Source organism: Bicyclus anynana, chromosome 7 (genome assembly GCF_947172395.1).
Source record: "Bicyclus anynana chromosome 7, ilBicAnyn1.1, whole genome shotgun sequence".
NCBI lineage: Eukaryota > Metazoa > Arthropoda > Insecta > Lepidoptera > Nymphalidae > Bicyclus > Bicyclus anynana.
In genome coordinates, this window is record NC_069089.1 from 5570984 (window position 1) to 5589158 (window position 18175).

General features: G+C 34.8%; 1 protein-coding gene across 2 annotated transcripts in view; it reads right to left on the reverse strand.

The window, feature by feature from the left end:
* Positions 1 to 18135, reverse strand: part of LOC112058157 (uncharacterized) — a 32177-nt gene extending 14042 nt beyond the window's left edge. Inside the window, exon 1 of one of the 2 annotated variants that reach the window (XM_024098861.2) lies at positions 18008 to 18135. In XM_024098861.2, the coding sequence (XP_023954629.2) occupies positions 18008 to 18010 (3 nt within the window). In that variant the 5' untranslated portion in view covers positions 18011 to 18135. Of the gene's footprint in view, positions 1 to 17620; positions 17782 to 18007 lie in introns of those variants that run through there. The other variant, XM_024098860.2, reaches the window with a different exon arrangement.
* Between the last annotated feature and the right edge of the window lie 40 nt (positions 18136 to 18175).

An 18175-nucleotide genomic window follows, 5' to 3' on the forward strand; every position in this document is an offset into this window, starting at 1 on the left:
CGCCAAGGTAAGGTAGGTTGAAGTAACATAAGTTCATAATCGATGAAGTATTTCTCAATTGAACTTTCGCGCCACATTTGTTTCATAAATAGCGAGCATTTTTTCGTGACGAAACGAAGACGGGAACAAATTCCACAACTCGGTAGTGGAACCTGTTTTTGTGCTTTTGGTATGCGATGCCCTAGCCGTGAAAGAGTGAGATTATGTTTGTGATGCTATCTCGTTTCCGCTGCGTAAGGACAGAAAAGTATACTCGCGCGAGCTAATTATGTAAATGAATGGTTTACTATAAAGTAACATTGACTCGTCTTGTACGTAGTAATTGTAACTAGTATGAGGGTAAAATAAAATGTAGTAATATGTAATCGTAAATACGACTTTTAGTACTTTTCCTTTAAAATTACGACTTCTGCATACCTACTATGTATCACAAAAAATACTTTCTTTGTGAAGACCTATGTCAACAAATGATTTGTTACGGATGAAAAGCAATCTTGTAACCTCTAAAATTGTGTCTCGCTCTACCTACCTAGTGGCGTACCAAAAAAAACTTAGACGGCAAGTGGCATCGGAAGGCTTCAAGTTCGGGAAGATAATATTTTTTGTTGGAAGTTGGAACACTGCCGTTGTAACTATAAATAACTTGATCTGTGACCGCGTGTTCTCATTAAACTACATTAGTTATTCGTTCATAGGATAATTTTCATCCTCTTCCGATGGGAAGTTCTCATTCAGTATAATTAATTGTAGATAATTTTAGTGTAACAAGCGGAGCCGACGAACATTATTCTGCCTTTTTGTACAATGGTAGTTTTAGGTACATATATACTTTAAAAATGCCTTTCTCATACATATAACGTATAAGAAAAACTATTTTTTTCTTTGCTTTTTCCGATATTTTTACAGGTTTTCGGACGAAGACAAATCAAAGATCATATTTATCGGTTCACGCGTTCTTCAGTTATAATATGTATAACCTAGCTTACTAACCAGATCCTACAGTTCGTTTTTTTTTAATTTTTTTTTATTCTTTACAAGTTAGCCCTTGACTACAATCTCACCTAACTTGTTAGGAGGAGGATGAAAATCCACACCCCTTTCGGTTTCTACACGGCATCGTACTGGAACGCTAAATCGCTTGGCGGTACGTCTATGCCGGTAGGGTGGTAACTAGCCACGGCCGAAGCCTCCCACCAGCCAAACTACAGGCGACTGAAAACACGTTAAACTTTCAGACTTAAATATTTTACCTAAATCGTATCTACCTGCTTGCAGTATTTCACTGTACAATGTGTTCCTTGCCTACGACGGCACATAGTCACAGTCATTATCTTTTGTGTCGTTACAAAGAAGTGAACAATAAATAGAAGAGAAAAAAAACGCAAGGGAATGACTAGTCAAGGAATAAAGGTAACAGAGCATAAACTACGGTTCACGGAAAGGTATGGGAACGACAGACGTGATAAATCTTATCGCTCGACGATTTCTATACATTTTACAAGCACAATACATTGGCTTTTAATTTGTGTAAAAAAGAAAGCAACTAGGTACCCAGCTACGTATGTTTTTGTTAAATAATTTGGCCCCAAATCATAATGATTTTAAGAAAATAAAAAAAATTAAAAAATGTTTAATAAAATTCATGTTTTAAATTTGGAATACTCGTTAATACAAGATGATTAAAAGATGTATGTATATTAATGTAAATATATGCATAAATATTAACATAAAGCGTCTGTATCATTTTGGTAAACATACAAAATATTATGAATGCGAATCGAGTGCACTGACAGATAAGAGAAAACGTGAGTAGCTCGTATATCTTTAGCCAATCACAATCAGTTTACAGTTTTTTTATTTATTTACCTACCACTAATCTCTATCGTAGACATTTTAAAAATGATAAGAAGGTGTTACCCGGTATTTCTACTTGCTAAGAGTTTCTGTTATTAATTTTACACCAACGAAAATTGTTTGTTGTAGCATTTATTTTATAAAATATATTATTTGCTATGAGATTTTGTTATTAACTTTACGCCAACGAAAATTGTTTGTTATAGCATTTATTTTATAAAATATATTATATTTTGATCAGCGAGAGACTGCCCAAATTGGGGTGGCAGAGGGAGACAGCTATAGAAGATCGAATGAGGGTGAATCGACCCCTAATGACAGCAGCCGCCATACCGCGCCCTTTTAGCCAACGAAAGCCAGGCTGAATGCATTTCTATGAGCTGCTTAAAAGCTTTAATGCTAACTTTTTATATTATAAACACAGATTAGAAAAATACTAATTATGTTTTATAATATAAATATAGGCACTTTTCTACCCAAGAGCGCGATAAGAGATAGAGTTTAAATCCACCACGTTACTGCTGTGACATATTACTAAACATGGAGACAATTTGTTTAGACAATCATGTCCTAATTGAAGAGTTAAACGTGATCTAAGTTGTTAAAAATCTGGGGAAAAGTAAGACAATTAGACGTTAATTGTTATAATATTTTGTCTCTTTTCGCATCTGTATCTAGATTTATGTCGTCCTGTTTAAACGATGTGTGAATGTGTGTCGAAATCCAGAATAAGCACCAGTCACTTTAGTCAAAATTGGATAAGAATATTGAAATTCGAGGTACCTACCCAGCTGAATAGGTATTTGTCTAAACTTGTATTTAGGCATTCTACGAGTTGTCTCGAAACTAACTTATGGCAGGGTGTGACTGGGTAATGAATGACAAAATATCTAGAGTGAATTAATAATATTAAAATGAAAATTCTACATTACGCAAAACTATAATTAGAAAATGACTACATAAATACATAGATACCTAAAGCTAGTCTAAAATAAACTCTCGAACTTGATTTGAATAAAAATAGTGCAAATTAAGTAGGCATTTTCATCTGATTCAGCAGTGAGTAAGCCGATACCCGTGGAACTATTTCATACCTACCTACTTTAAAATATTTTCCAACGTCAATAGGTAGGTATAGAATCGTGACGTGGTCGTTTATTATTCAGGCTTTTAAGTTAAAACTAGCGGACGGCCGCGACTCTGTTCGCGTGAATTTTCATTTTTTACCCGCAGGGACTGTGGATTTTTCTGTTCCAAGGTACAGTTTATATTTATCAATATGTCCATACCAAAGGAGATCGACCAATTTAAAATCTTTTTTTTAACTTGCAATGTACGTAATTTGTACGGGTGGTTGTTCAATTTTGAAGTAGATATCTTTAACTTTTCCGTTGAAATTTTGTATAGGTACAAGTTGAATTCAGATGACAATAAATGGTTAATTTTGTGAAATCATTCTAAATAGTGGACTAGTTATTTTTAATGCACTTCAACATTATGGGTATCAAATGACAGGGTTTGCTAAGAATAATTCGAAAAATAAATTGTCGTTAGTTTAAATTCAATAAGGCGGCATATCTAAGACTAGTTATTTTATTATCACTACTATAATATAGGTATCAAATGTAAGGCCTTGCTAAGAATAATTCGAAAATCGTAAACGGTCTATCGCGACAAGCTATATATAACATACTAGCGGACGCCCGCGACTTCGTCCGCGTAAAAATTTATGTAAACTTCTCTACCTCTACCTTACCCTGCTCGTAAACCTACCCAACCCTACCCTACCCTACCCCTACCTTACTCCTACCCTACCGCTAACGCTAACCCTTCCCTCCCCTCACCTTACCCTACCCTAACCCTACCCGTAACCTATCCATACCCTATCCTACCCTACCCCTAATCTACCCCTACCCTACCCCTACCTTACTCCTACCCTACCGCTAACCCTAACCCTTCCCTACCCCTACCTTATCCCTACCCTAACCCTTCCCTACCCGTACCCTACCCCTACCCTACCCTACCCCTATCCTAGTCCTCCCCTACCCTATACGTTCCATATCCTTCCCCTACCTCTACCTTGCCCCTACCCTACACTACCCCTACCTTACCCTACACTTTCCCTAAATTACCCCTACCCTACCTCTATCCTACCCCTTCCCTACCTCTATCCTATCCCTACCCTCAGCAAAATTGGTCCAGCCTTTTGTGCGTGGTGCAATGACCAAAAGACTATAATTTCCCAAGCGACTTCTATGCTAATACTATAAAGAGGTAAAGTTTGTGTGGTTGTCGGGGGTAATCTCTGGATCTACTGGACCGATTTGGAAAATTCTTTTACCAATAGAAAGCTACATTATTTGCGAGTGTCATAGGCTATGTTTGGTCCTCATATTCATACAGGAACGGGAACCACGTAATTGAAACCGCGGGGCGTCATATAGCGGCATTTCTGCGACTTTCAGAAATTTTGTATTATCTCCGAAACTATATAACTAATTAACATACTGTAAAGGGCAAATCTTATCTCTATAATATCCTTGTGATTATTAAATCATTTATTTTGATAAGGATTTAAGTTTAGTTGTGTAAATAATGACGTAAACCTTAGTTTAAAATTTAAATAATTTATTAAAGTACTAAAGGTACTATATCTGCTAAAATATAAAAGATAGATATATGGTGTCGCGGACTTTTTTGTAGAACTTTATAGGTTCAAAAAGCCTCCATACATTTATTTCAGTTATACGCAATAGTTGAGGCAGCGCATGCGAATAAGTAAGTTTTTCGGTCTGACCTGTAAGAGAAAACCCGCGATATCTCAGTAGTTATATATGATAGAAATAAAAAATATAGCCTATAGCACTCCCCGATAACGTAGCATTCTACTGGTGAAAGAATTTTTAAAATCGGTCCAGTAGTTTCGAAGATTACCCCATTTCAAAAAATTGTTACAAACTTACAAACTTTACCTCTTTATAATATTAGTATAGATAAATAATGTAAGTAAAAATTTTAATAAAAAAAGTTCAACCGACTTCCAACTCAAAAATTAACCTAAACTAAAAAGCAAAAAATAACATCTTACCTATGTGCTACCTTCTGATCAGTTTGAAGGCGGTGCCAAGCCAGTGATGTTTTAATTCAAGCCTTTTAAATTACGCAATTTCTGTGGTTCTTTCAGAAACAGCTTTAATTAAAACATGACACTGGATTGGCACCGCCTTCAAACTGATCAGAAGGTAGCACATAGGTAAGATGTTATTTTTTGCTTTTTAGTTTAGGTTAATTTTTGAGTTGGAAGTCGGTTGAACTTTTTTTATTAAAATTTTTATTTTTTAATTTTTAGTGTTAGCACACCTACTGAGTGTGAACTGACTGTCCTCCGTCTTCATCACCAGACCCCCTATGCAGTCACAATCCATATGGGTGGGAAGTTCTCATCAATATAAAATTTATCAAGTCCAAACACAAGGTAGCTACTGTGAACCGTCGAGGAGTTCCCTTAACTCTCCTTCATCTTCACCACCAGACCTCTAATACAGTCATAACCTATCCAGGTGGAAAGTTCTCATCAATACAAAATTATCAAGTCAAAACACAAGGTAGCTACTATGAACCGTCGAGGAGTTCCCTTAACTATCCTTCGTTTTCTTCACCAGACCCCTAATACAGTCACAACCCATCTAGGTGGAAAGTTCTCATCAATAAAAATTTATCAAGTCCAAACACAAGGTAGCTACTGTGAACCGTCGAGGAGTTCTCTTCACTGTCCTTCGTCTTCATCATCAGACCCTTAATACAGTCACAACCTATCTAGGTGGAAAGTTCTCATCAATACAAATAAATTAAGCCCAAACAAAAGGTACCTGCTGTAAATCGTTGACGAGTTCCATCGTCTGTGTATCGGCTCCATCATCAGACTAACTCCAGACCTTCATAAAATTTTAGTGGTTTAAAATACCTTATGGAAACACTAACAAACGCACTAGCCGTCTCTACGAATTTCAAAAGTTCCCCTCGATTTCTCCAGGATGCTATCATCAGATCCTGACATGAAAAAAATGGGACCACCCTGGAATCAAACCCTTCACAACAAAAAAAGAATTTTCAAAATCGGTCCACAAATGACGGAATTATCGCTGGACATACATAAAAAAAAAAAAAAAAAAAAAAAAAAAAAAAAAAAAAAAAAAAAAACATACATACAGCCGAACGTAGAACCTCCTCCTTTTTGGAAGTCGGTTAAAAATAAGTTTTAAGGTAAGTCTTTGGTGATTTTTATTTATTATAAAATAAAGTATTTTTCGCCTTTTTTTCTATAACATGCTAGACCCAAAATAGTCTCCTTTCATCCAAATCGATTCAGTAGCGTAGCGGTAAAGGTAACAGACAGACAAACTTACTTTCGCATTTATAATATTAGTATGTATGTGTAGGTACAGGCCGAAACCGTCTGTGTATCCGTCTCGCAAGTGCTCGTGTAGTGCTCTGCCTCAAGAGGGCCATGAACTCGCTCTTTATTACTTGCGAGTTCATCTCGGCTACGTGCGATATGAAATAGGAACTATTAAATGTATATTTTTAAAACGACTCTCTTTTTCATCTAATGATAACATTAACGCTGTTAGTGTTAGGGGCGTCGTTAAAAATAAACCTTAGATATGTAACCCATAAGGGATAATATGATCTTGAAAGACTAAAGTTATCCCACCAAAAATATTTTCATATTATAAACTAATCCTCCCATGTTTTATATAATTCTTAGTTTTGTTTTAAATTTGGCTATTTTACTGTTGACTGTAAGTTATTTACTAAAATAATAACCTTAGAGTTAAGTTGTGAAATTTACAGTTTCCTTTAAAAACACTGATTAACTGAATAGATTTTACTACCTCCACATTCTACGTAAAAAAAAAGTTGTACTGGGAGTAAGTGATAGTTGTTTTAAAAAAACAATTTATTTAATATTGAGAAGCGTATTAAGAAAATATTTCATTTGAAGTGCGAAAATGAAACGCACATGCATGGATCAGTAGTTTTTGAGAAAATCATGGACACTCAAATAAACATGTCAATTGTGAACACAAAACCGTTTTTGAGTCAGTTATAACTGTTCTATTTGAACATTCAGCGCATTTGAAATTAATTGATTCAGACTAAATATAATTTATAGTACTCTTATTCTATTATACATTCACCATACTTATAAAATGAACAAAAAAAAATCAAGGAAACGCCGCAGTCTCATGTTCATGTAGTCCTTGAAAGGTTAACGTTCTACATTTCCACCTTTGGCATTTCATGGTTGATTTATTAATGAATGTAAATATTCTTCATAGTTGTATTATTTCTTGAACAATAATTTACTAGTCTGTAGTTACAGGAACAAAAAGCCATCAAGGAAACGCCTTGCAGTCTGTTGTAGAGAGGCCTTATAAGCGTGAGGTTCAAGTTTCATAGCCGTCGATGAATGGACTATTATTAGGGTTCCATGCTTCAAAAGGAATAACGGAACCCTTATAGGATCGCTTTGTTTCTGTCTGCCTGTCAAGACCTTTTATCTGGGAAACGCGTGGAAGTATCTAGTTAGTAATTAGTAAAATCATATACAATCTACAAGTCAACTACAACCTACAGTACCTTGAAGTGAAATCAAGTCAATTTTCTTAATTACTTAACGTGAAAAAAGTTTGAGACGTTTACACACACGCATGCACATAAGCACACATTCACCGTTTTTTTTATTTTGCTTTTCTTGCTTTTGTCAACTACAGTATTTTTTTTTTAATTTTTTTAGTTTATTTTATTAAGTAATACAAATACATCTGTAACATCACATGCCCAGGTCCGAGCCGAGTTCCTCGGAAGAGAAAAAAATATCAATTTTCATAGCCAGATCCAGTTCAAACTCAGAACCTTAATCTAAAGGGATAAAGCCGTACAAAATAACTATTGAACCAAAGAAGCTGTTATTATTTTCCTATAAATTCGTTATGAAACTAAAAAAATGGTAATCCGTAATCTACCAATGTCAAGGAATCATCGCCTGTTTACGTTCGCTAAACTTGTTAGCAGCACTTATGAATGAGTTTTATCAATTCGTACTAAAGCTACTTTACATTAATTACCATATTTTTTCATACAATTAAATTGTTTAGAGGTCACGTCTGTCTGATAGATGTATACGCATGTAAATCACAAAATAATGACCGCATTTTTGATTGTCTGTAGTCTTTACATTATATGCACATAGAAATTTCATCTAGGTATATGGTAAAGTATATTTCTTACTAAGGAGATGGTTCATTTCAGGTCCACTCTTGTACTCCGTATCATTAAAATTTAAAAAATACAAGGATTTTATTAAAATTTATTAAAGTGAATAAATCTAACTAAATAAAATAAAAACCCAAGTTTTTGAGTTTAATCAAGATGCCGCCCATAGAGCAACTATGACATGACAGTTGACAGCAAACGTCAAATCGATTAATGCATTGAAAACGTCATCTATCCGTCGTTAATACCCTTACTACTGTAGCATTTCTTGGGAGATAATGAATATTATTTCGAAAGAATTAAAGTAAATTCGTAGATTTATATAATCAAAAATAGTTAAAAAAAAAAATATCTTCTTTTATTTCCGCTAGGGTACAATGACTGATCCTGGGCTCCATACAATTTTGGACTATCTCCTTTACACTTGGTACCTAGTTATAGAATAATAATCACCAAAGGTTTCAGACATTATAGTCTGGAACTGAATCACGTTGCGACTATTTTAACAACGTGCAGTATTCCAAGCAAAAAAGCGGACATTCACTAGCATTTGAATATTCATTCACACGCCTTTAAATCAAGTTAAAAATAAACTTATATCAATTTATATATTCGTTTTATTAAATAACTATGAACAATACAGGTTTAGAAGAATTTTCAATGGATTGCATAGACACTTGATAAAAATTCACGATGAGTGAATAAAAGGAAGATAACAAGTAAAGAAAATTGTGTCAGGTTTTTCAAATAAGTAATCTTAGTAATTACTACCAGACAACCAAAACAGTTGTCTGGTAGATATTACTAAGCAAGGTTAACTTTATGTATAAAAACAAAATACATAAGGTATGCTGTCTTATGTATTTTGTCTTTTTCATGTGATGCATTTCTTAATGAATAATTTTAATTAATAAATAGCATATTCTGTGATTTGGAAGTATGCAAGAAGACGGCGCTTGGGAAGAAATTAATAAGACAACACAAACATAGTTTTAAAAGATACTAGCTGACGCCGGGCGGTTTCACCCGCGTGGTTTCCATTCCCGTAGGAATACGAGGATAATATATAGCCCATAGCCTGCCTCGATAAATGGGCTATCTGACACTGAAAGATTTTTTTAAATCGGACTAGTAGTTCCTGAGATGAGCGCGTTCAACCAAACAAATTAACAAACTCTTCAGCTTTATAATATTAGTATAGATTCACATTTCTATGAGTCACGTAAGTCCCTTCAACTGTTATGATGTTGACGCTAAAAGCAAATCTCTCAGGTCATGAAGTAGGTGAAACACCTGCGAACCATCGCTTCGATTGCTATTCAAAATGTATTATGTATTGAAACTGTCTGAATCTCGTACTAGGTTCGATTTCAGCACAAGTCGCGTAAAAAGTCCGGGGGGCCGAAGTAGGCGCCCGCGCCGCGAGGGGCCGCCTCGTGTCCTCGAACCTGACCGCGCGCGGTCGCCTTGAACTCTCCGTAGTCTGCTCTGAACAAATTACCTACCTTGCCTTGTCTACGCTCTCTACGATGCCGGCCGAGCGTTACCGCGAAAAATTGAAAAATGTTGCACCATCGCACAGTAATTAATAAAATCTGATTGGGACTCGTTAGCGCGCCATCGCTTGCAACGTTATTTTCAACCGGTCACTAGACCTAAAAGATCATATAAGCTTTACAGATTATGCAACAATAGGCAGATGGAACGTACGGTGTCGTAGCCGCTCCAAATACAAAATTCAAATACTAATACATTCTGGAGTCAGTACGACACGAAGTGTCGCATCAGTAACTTTCAATATTATTCAAGAAAATTGGCGTCTTGTTTTTTAATATTTTAAAAACGGTTCACAAAAACGATGGGTTTCACCGCGTCCACCACGCTGCTTGTAAAGACTCACTCTGTATGATATTTACTGTGCTTTAGGACAACATAAAGCCACAGTAAAAATAGCTTAGGTATACCTATAGGTATATGCAGCACATAAGGATCTGCCCAAAAAATAAGTAAACGACGTCTGAAAACTTTAGGTTGATTCGTTAGAACCAACGCTGATGAAATTGACAAGACAAATACTAAACAAAAGGATTCCTGGTTTGATTCTAGAAACCTCGCATGCACGAGGAAGGCAGCAAATGAAATACTCGTACTTAAAAACGATGAACTGGGTTTCAATACATTCAACCTTAAACCTCCACAGGATAGAAGAAACCCTTCCATAACTTCCACATAGAAGAAGGTACCCGATGATAATGATTGAAAGTTGAAACCACGTCTATACTAAGTTATCTTGATATAAATCTGAAAATCGAGGCATGATGAAACCTTTAATGACAATTTGGAAAAATCTTGAATGAACTCTTGTGACATGCCAGTAAAGTGTGGAATAGTATTATAATTTCAGTTATTTTGTCGGTAGTCACAATATTTGTTCAGCTGATTCCATTGTCTACAAATAGAATGAAAGTAGATTAATAATATAATATTTACTAGTAATTAAACAGATGTTCTGTTGTGTTCTGTGTTGATCTGTCTGTTAGATATAAAAATTGTTTACTTAAGTACTTAAGCAATACCCATTTTCTTTCTTTAAAATAAAGTTCACTAAAAGAAGACTCAGCTATTTCTTGTAGGATTTTGACGGTGCGGTTTCGGTGGTGAGGATTTTGGTGAAAAATCTACAATGCCATCAAAAACTAAAACATACTAACTGTCGCAACTCGGTTGTTTTAACGTAAAAAGTTGTGAGATCCATGTAATACGAAGTCGGTTACTTTAATCAGTCCGCAATTAAGGGACCTTCTGTCTTAAGATAATACCTAATTAGCTTACCCAATCTTATTATATTGACAATATTAATATTATTTTTTTTTTATATTTTAAATAACAATTAAGGGCTTTTCGCTTGCGAGTATAAACAAATGGGACAAACAATAGTATCTTTTGAAAACTTTGACTTAGAGATCTGACTATTTCAATACTCCAAAGGATTGCAAGATTGAAGACGTGAGTATTTGATATTAATTTAAGCTAGATAATACCTCAACAAGATCCAAAGAAGAAGAACCCCTAGAGGGGTTCATGTTTTCGGATACGGAACACTAAAAGTTTACGTGCGTTGTAAAAAAGCAAGCAACTGAGATTGCAGGTTCATTCAGAAGAACGCAGAAGGCGGATTGTTCCATACTTTTTACCATATAGTGCCAAACGTCAATGAACTTCAATCTGAAACCAGATTGTTTCTTTGATTTCTAGATGAAAATTAATTAAAATCTGGTAGATAGGTGCGTGAAGTGCGCATTTTAAAAATACTCTAACACTACAAACAGGTCAGCGTGTGAAAACCGAAACATTTATCGATGAATTCTAAAAATAGATCACCTAAATCCCGTTTAATATAAAGTAGGCAAGAAAAACTATTGATTAGATTTACTACGTACTTTTATCAACTCCAGAAATGTTTGGAAGGTGGAAAACTCTGGGCCAGTTTTACCACCTCATATAATCAGTGGCGCGAATAAGGTTTTTAACGGGGGTATGCACTATAAGTTAAAAATTCCTTGTCCAACTATGTATTCTGTGGTCCAACATAGTTCCTGAGGGTGGGCATTGTTTTTTTGCATTTATAAAGTGCACTTATATGATATGTCGGATAGTCTAAACCTAAGTTTGTCGGACAGTCTAAACCTAAATTGTATTACTTTTATTAATTACTTTCGAAGTACTGCGAGTATATGTCAAATGACAAAGACAAATGTTGAAGACCTAGTAGACCTGGGCGGCCTGCTAAGCCTCTGGAGCGAGCTCGGTTGGCTGGAGTGACTCCAGCGGGGACCAGCACCAAATAGACCTACGTGCAACGGCCAACCCCTAGTGGCCAAGTGCGGAAAAAGCCCAGGAAAGAAGAAAAAGAAGATCAGCCTTCAGTAGCATAATAGGCTAGTTGACACTTTTTTTAAAAGGGTTTTAAATTGTTCATTAGCGTTCTACTAGATTGTTTATTTTTCATATTTAATTGAGTAATGTGATTATTTACATAAAATTTTTAGTTTTTAAATACCTATGTTTTGATAATACACGCAAAAACCACAGTATATGCCAAATGCCCACCGGCCAGGACGGTTTATATTTCAATTGTTTCATGACGTCACTATAATATATCCCTTACAAACGGAGCGTTTGACAAAAATATTGGTCAACAATTAATTATTAGTTAGACGTTTAGTATATCAAGTCTGTTAGTGACGTCACAAAATGGACGATTTGAAAAAATACGTGTTATTTAAATTGAGTTTTTTATGAAATCTTTAGTTTTCATTTAATTTATGCATAATAAGCCAAAGAAAGATTGAAAAATAAATATATATAAATAGAAAAGTAAACAGTTTGCAGCTCCATCGAAGACGTTATCACCATAAAAAACTGTCAACATCCCTATTTGAAAAACAATGCCAAACCGTCTTCTCGAAATGGAATATCCATAGGTACCTACTTTTGAATTAAAATATTACCATGGAAACTGGCTTGGCGCGAAAATGATTTGACGTGTTTCCTTCATGCGCGCGCAGTGGTATCGGAGGAGGGGTTACGTATTGATTGGATGTGCGGTGTGCGCCCCGCACCCCCCACCGTCTACTTTCCACTTCAAAAGGGAGGGAAACTGAAATATTCCACCGCACGAACTTTCATATAATTTTTAAAGGCGTACTACTCTAAGTGACAACTTTCAGGGAAAACTTTATTGGAACGAAATTATAGCAAGAAATTATACCAACTACGGACGCCCGCGACTTCGTGGAAAACAATTTTAATCTACACCTACCTATTTAATCACACTATCTTATTATGTAAAACGCATTAAAACACCATACGTAGTTTAAAAGATCTCTTTGATGAGAGATTTGTTATTTCGTTCGTTTGTTTGTTTGTTTGTTACGAATAGGTTTTTAATTTTTTATACTACTAGAACGATTTCAAAAATTCTTTCACCAATGGAAAGATACATTATGAGCGAGTAACATTGGCTATTTTATCCCCAATGTGCCCACGGGAACTACGCGAGTTAGACCACGGAGAGTTTACTACTTTTTTTTTAAAGTTATTTAATGCCATACGTAGTTTAAAAGATCTCTTTGATGAGAGATTTGTTATTTCGTTTTGTTTGTTTGTTACGAATAGGCTACTGGACTATAACTACGTGAACGATTTCAAAAATTCTTTGACAAATGGAAAGATACATTATGAGCTAGTAACATTGGCTATTTTATCCCCAATGTGCCAATGGGAACTACACGAGTTAGACTAATACAGGGAGTTTACTAGATTTTTAATAATTATTTATGCCACTGTCATCTAATAAAGGTCCTTGCTACACAAGGGTGATTTTTGTGCAATAAAGCAAAGCCTAATCATTGTCATTGTCAAAATCAAATGTATTTCTCAAGTTATTTGCAACGGCTGAACCGTTTTTACTAGGGCTCTCACAGTAAGATAGATAATGTTATTAAGCTACTTAAAGACTACGGAAATCTCGGAAAACTTTTATCCCGGAGAATTCATGCTTCCTGCGCAAATTTGTGAAAAACTGAAATTAACGCAGACAAAGTCACGGCCGTCTGCTAGTACCTATATTAAAGTCGTTGCTAGCACCGGAAACTTTAAAAATTGTTTGAAAATTTACTTAAATAAATTGTGTTGGTTCGCAATTTGTAGAATGATGACACCTGCCGGTTTGGGTCAATGACCTCGTTGTAATAAGCGACTCAGTAACTCAACCTTCTCAATAAAGTAGGTAGACAAATGTAAGTATTATGTTTTTTTATTATTTCGTTTCGTATGTCCTGTGGAAGGCTTCGGCCACGACTAGCTACCATGTATCGGCAAAGCGATTTAGCGTTCCAGTAGTATGTTGTGTACGTAGTTCTGAGGCTATCTGTCAGGATTATTAAGGGTTACACTTTTTAAACTCTTATGCTAGCCACTCACCATACAATAAGTCCAGGAGCCTAGTCAGTGGCTAGCATTATTAGACTGCATCACTACTTAACTTTATCATCAGGTGAGATAGCCTTTACTCGTCTAAACTATATTGTAAAGAGATAAGATTTGTTTCTTTGTTACGAAAATTTAAATTAAATACTCAAAAACGAATCCAACTTCAATTTTTTTTACAATTAGAAAGCTACATCTTCACCGAGTAACATAGACTGTATTGCCTGTAGTTTATCCCCGTAATCCCAACGATCGGGAACGGAAACCATACGGGTTAAACCGCGGAGCTTTTTCTAGTAGATTGTAAATAAAATTGTTGATGTACTCGTAAATATTTCATATACTAACTATAATAGCCGTGATAGCCCAGTGGATATGACCTCTGCCTCCGATTCCGGAGGGTGTGGGTTCGAATCCGGTCCGGGGCATGCACCTCCAACTTTTCAGTTGTGTGCATTTTAAGAAATTGAATATCATGTGTCTCAATCGGTGAAGGAAAACATCGTGAGGAAACCTGCATACCAGAGAATTATCTTAATTCTCTGCGTGTGTGAAGTCTGCCAATCCGCATTGGGCCAGCGTGGTAGACTATTGGCCTAACCCCTCTCATTCTGAGAGGAGACTCGAGCTCAGCAGTGAGCCGAATATGGGTTGATGACGACTAACTATAATCTTGAAATTTATACGCCCGTACTCGTATAACATGACTTAAAATAACTATAGCTCGGGTCACCTTGACACAATAACGTCCCGGAAAGACCAAGATTTCCGGTTTTTGAAATAAATTACACGGGTTTGTGGAAACTGCTACAAAAAAAAAATAATTGCACACCTGTGAAAAATTTTCATTTCTATAGGTACTGAAATTTAAGGTAAGATTTGATTCTTTGTTTGTTTGTTACGGTTTAACTCAAAAACTACTCGACCGATAATAAAAAATATTCACCATACGCTACATTGAGTAACATAGTCTATATTTTATCACCGTCTTCCCAGGGGACAAGAATCACGCGGGTGATTCTAAAAAAAAAAAAAATTGTCTGTCTAATGTCTATCCCATAGAGTTTATTTACTTGCATAAACAAAAATTCTTATACTTTTACATATTATGGATCTATAAATAAATAATATAGATGTATAGATTTATTATTCAAGTAAATAATTATAAAATCACAACGAAAGAAAACTAAAAATTAATAGATACCTACACAAATGTAGAGACCCTAAAAGTTGAGAGCTAAGCTACTTTAACAGCACATTAGGTTCATTAAGTTAATCAATATGTTATTAACTCGTTTCATTAAACTATTTTTATCTAAGGTGGAAAGTTTTTGTTTTCGCTTCCTCGGAACACCAACCGTTAACATTAGGGGAGAGTGTAACGGCTGGCTGATGGCATCAACCACAGGTGTGTGTGCCACTCGTACGTACACGGAACCCACTACTACATTGAAAGAGAGATACGCACACATTGACAGGTTGCAGCCGCCTTAGCCAGTCCCTTTTTCGTAAGTGCATTTCCCACAGTGTAGCATGATAAGTATACCAGTTGCATGACCGTGGTTAGTAAAAAATTAAAATCACGTTAAACTAGCATTTTCTACAGTTTTTAAAATTTTAGGTCAACTGAATTATCTTTTAAATTTTGATCCCCCCCTTGAGTGTCAAAATTTACGTTTTTGTGGCACAAACGGTCGTACGTAGGTACATTTTTACTAGTATTTTTACAGTTGTAGGTCAATTGAAAGTATCCTATAAATTTTGATTCCCCTTTAGCCGTTTAGTGCCTATCAAAACATACTGTTTTTGCGGCACAAACGGCTGTACGCAGGTATCTTTTTAAGAATACATATTTTTTTTTAGTTCTAGACCATCTCAACTTAACCTTTAAATTTCGATTCCCCTTGAGTGTAAATATTCACTTTTTTTTGTGACACAAATGTTCGTACGTAGGTATATTTTTACTAGTATTTTTTATAGTATTACGCCAACAGAAAGTATCCTTTTAATTTTGATTTTAAGTATTTTTTATAGTTTTTTATATTTCTAGGTCAACTAAAAGTATCCTTTAAATTTTGATTCTCCGTAAGTGTCAAAATATACGTCATTGGGGAACAAACGGACGTAAATATTTAATAAATTAAAAATTAAGCAATATAGGTATAATTTTAAATTTTTATAAATAGTATATATTTTTTTCGTGTCAGTAATAAAAATTCGCTAAAGAACCTATAGGTATACTACTACTACCTTAGCCTACATAATTAAATAGATTATATACCTAGGTAGGTGTAATTAAAATATTAAGCGAGGTCAATTAAAATTCACTACGTAGAAGAAAAGAGAAAAAACATGAATGTGAACCGACAGAAATTGCATTAAGTAGGTAGGTATATATATTATTATTAACATTTTCTACACTGTGGTCTACCCAACACACACACAGAGTATTCGTTCGATAGCACACAACTACATAGAAAAGGTGCACTCATTGTTAAACGTTTTGAAATTCTCGCTTGGAACCGGCCGTGGGAACCACATTACTACCTCGTAGACGGAATTTATCCCTAAAATATTCCATTTATAACATTACAGTGCAATATTTTAATCCTGACTATTTTCTAAAAACTATTTGTAATTAAATAATACTATTTATTGAGCTTAAATTCAAGAATACAGTAAAGCAAATAATATAAACAAGAACAATATAGATATAAATAGCACAAGAGTTCAATTATTATTGTTATCTATGCGAATGTTTATGCATGTAGGTATATTAAAAGTACCAATGCAACTTTTACAACCTAACGTAAACTCATTGACGGCGATCGGCGCCGTTTCAACTATTCTAGGTATTATGTTGATTTTCACTTCGGAGATAAATAGTACGCTTTAGGTTATATAATAATGGTTGTAATTATACATTTATTTCTCTAAATTAGGCTCTTGATCTACAAAACACGATTAACTATTTAGCAATTACGAAAATAACTTGATAAATAATAATAATGCATATTCCATCCTTATCACACTGCATGTGTATGAACGTGCGGGAAAGAGAGAAAAGAGTACTTTTTATCCGTTACAAATATTTATACACCGCGTGTTAAAGAAAAGTAATACATTGATAAACCTATGCATTTATAACAAAATACGGAAGGTTTCGCTTTACAAAACGTAACATTTTGCTCTAAATCATCAAAATTTAATGAGTTATGTCCTACCTACCACGTAATGATTTTATCGAGCTAGGTATTACGATTTCCCGCCACTTTGACAGAATGACATTTTTACAACATAAATTTAACTTGTTTACAAGTATTTGTACGACATAATTTTACTTTAATATTTCTATTTCGGGTACATAATTGTGGATTTTGGATGTTTTATGAATGAATGACATTAAAAAGAGCGGGACATAGCCGTGTTACTTTCTCATGCTCCGTATTTATAGTGTCTACAAGTAAAACCATAATTTTACATAAATACGACTTACCGAATATTTATTCATATAAATATCCTTATGCTCAATAGAATAATCCTGAATTTCACACATTTACGTATTTAGCGTCATAAAATTGACAAATATAAAACACCACTCACTCCATAGACTACACTCTGTTTTGCTATTATGTGAAAAGGTACACAAAGAATGGTTTGCATTTCTATTGGTGAACGCGCTCCACGTGACCGACTGCAGGGCGACGGTATTGGTTCTCATTTCGCTATAGAATAAAATAAAGTTCGTTAACCTACTTCTTTTATTGAACTATAATTTATAATGTTTATTAGATAAGTAATAATATTTTTTTTAATTTTAATGGTGTATTTTTTTATTGTAGTCCAGTTTGGATAAATAATAAATACTTACTTATATACTTACCATCTACCGTGACTCGTCGACTTTCAACAACATGGCGGTTTGTTTACACCGGCTTGATAAGGCGGGAAGTATTTACATGGTCTATGTGCACAAATACCTGAATGTGGTATCTGAGAAATAATTATCTTTTATGAGAGAATAATTTTATTTGGAGAAATAATTAAAATG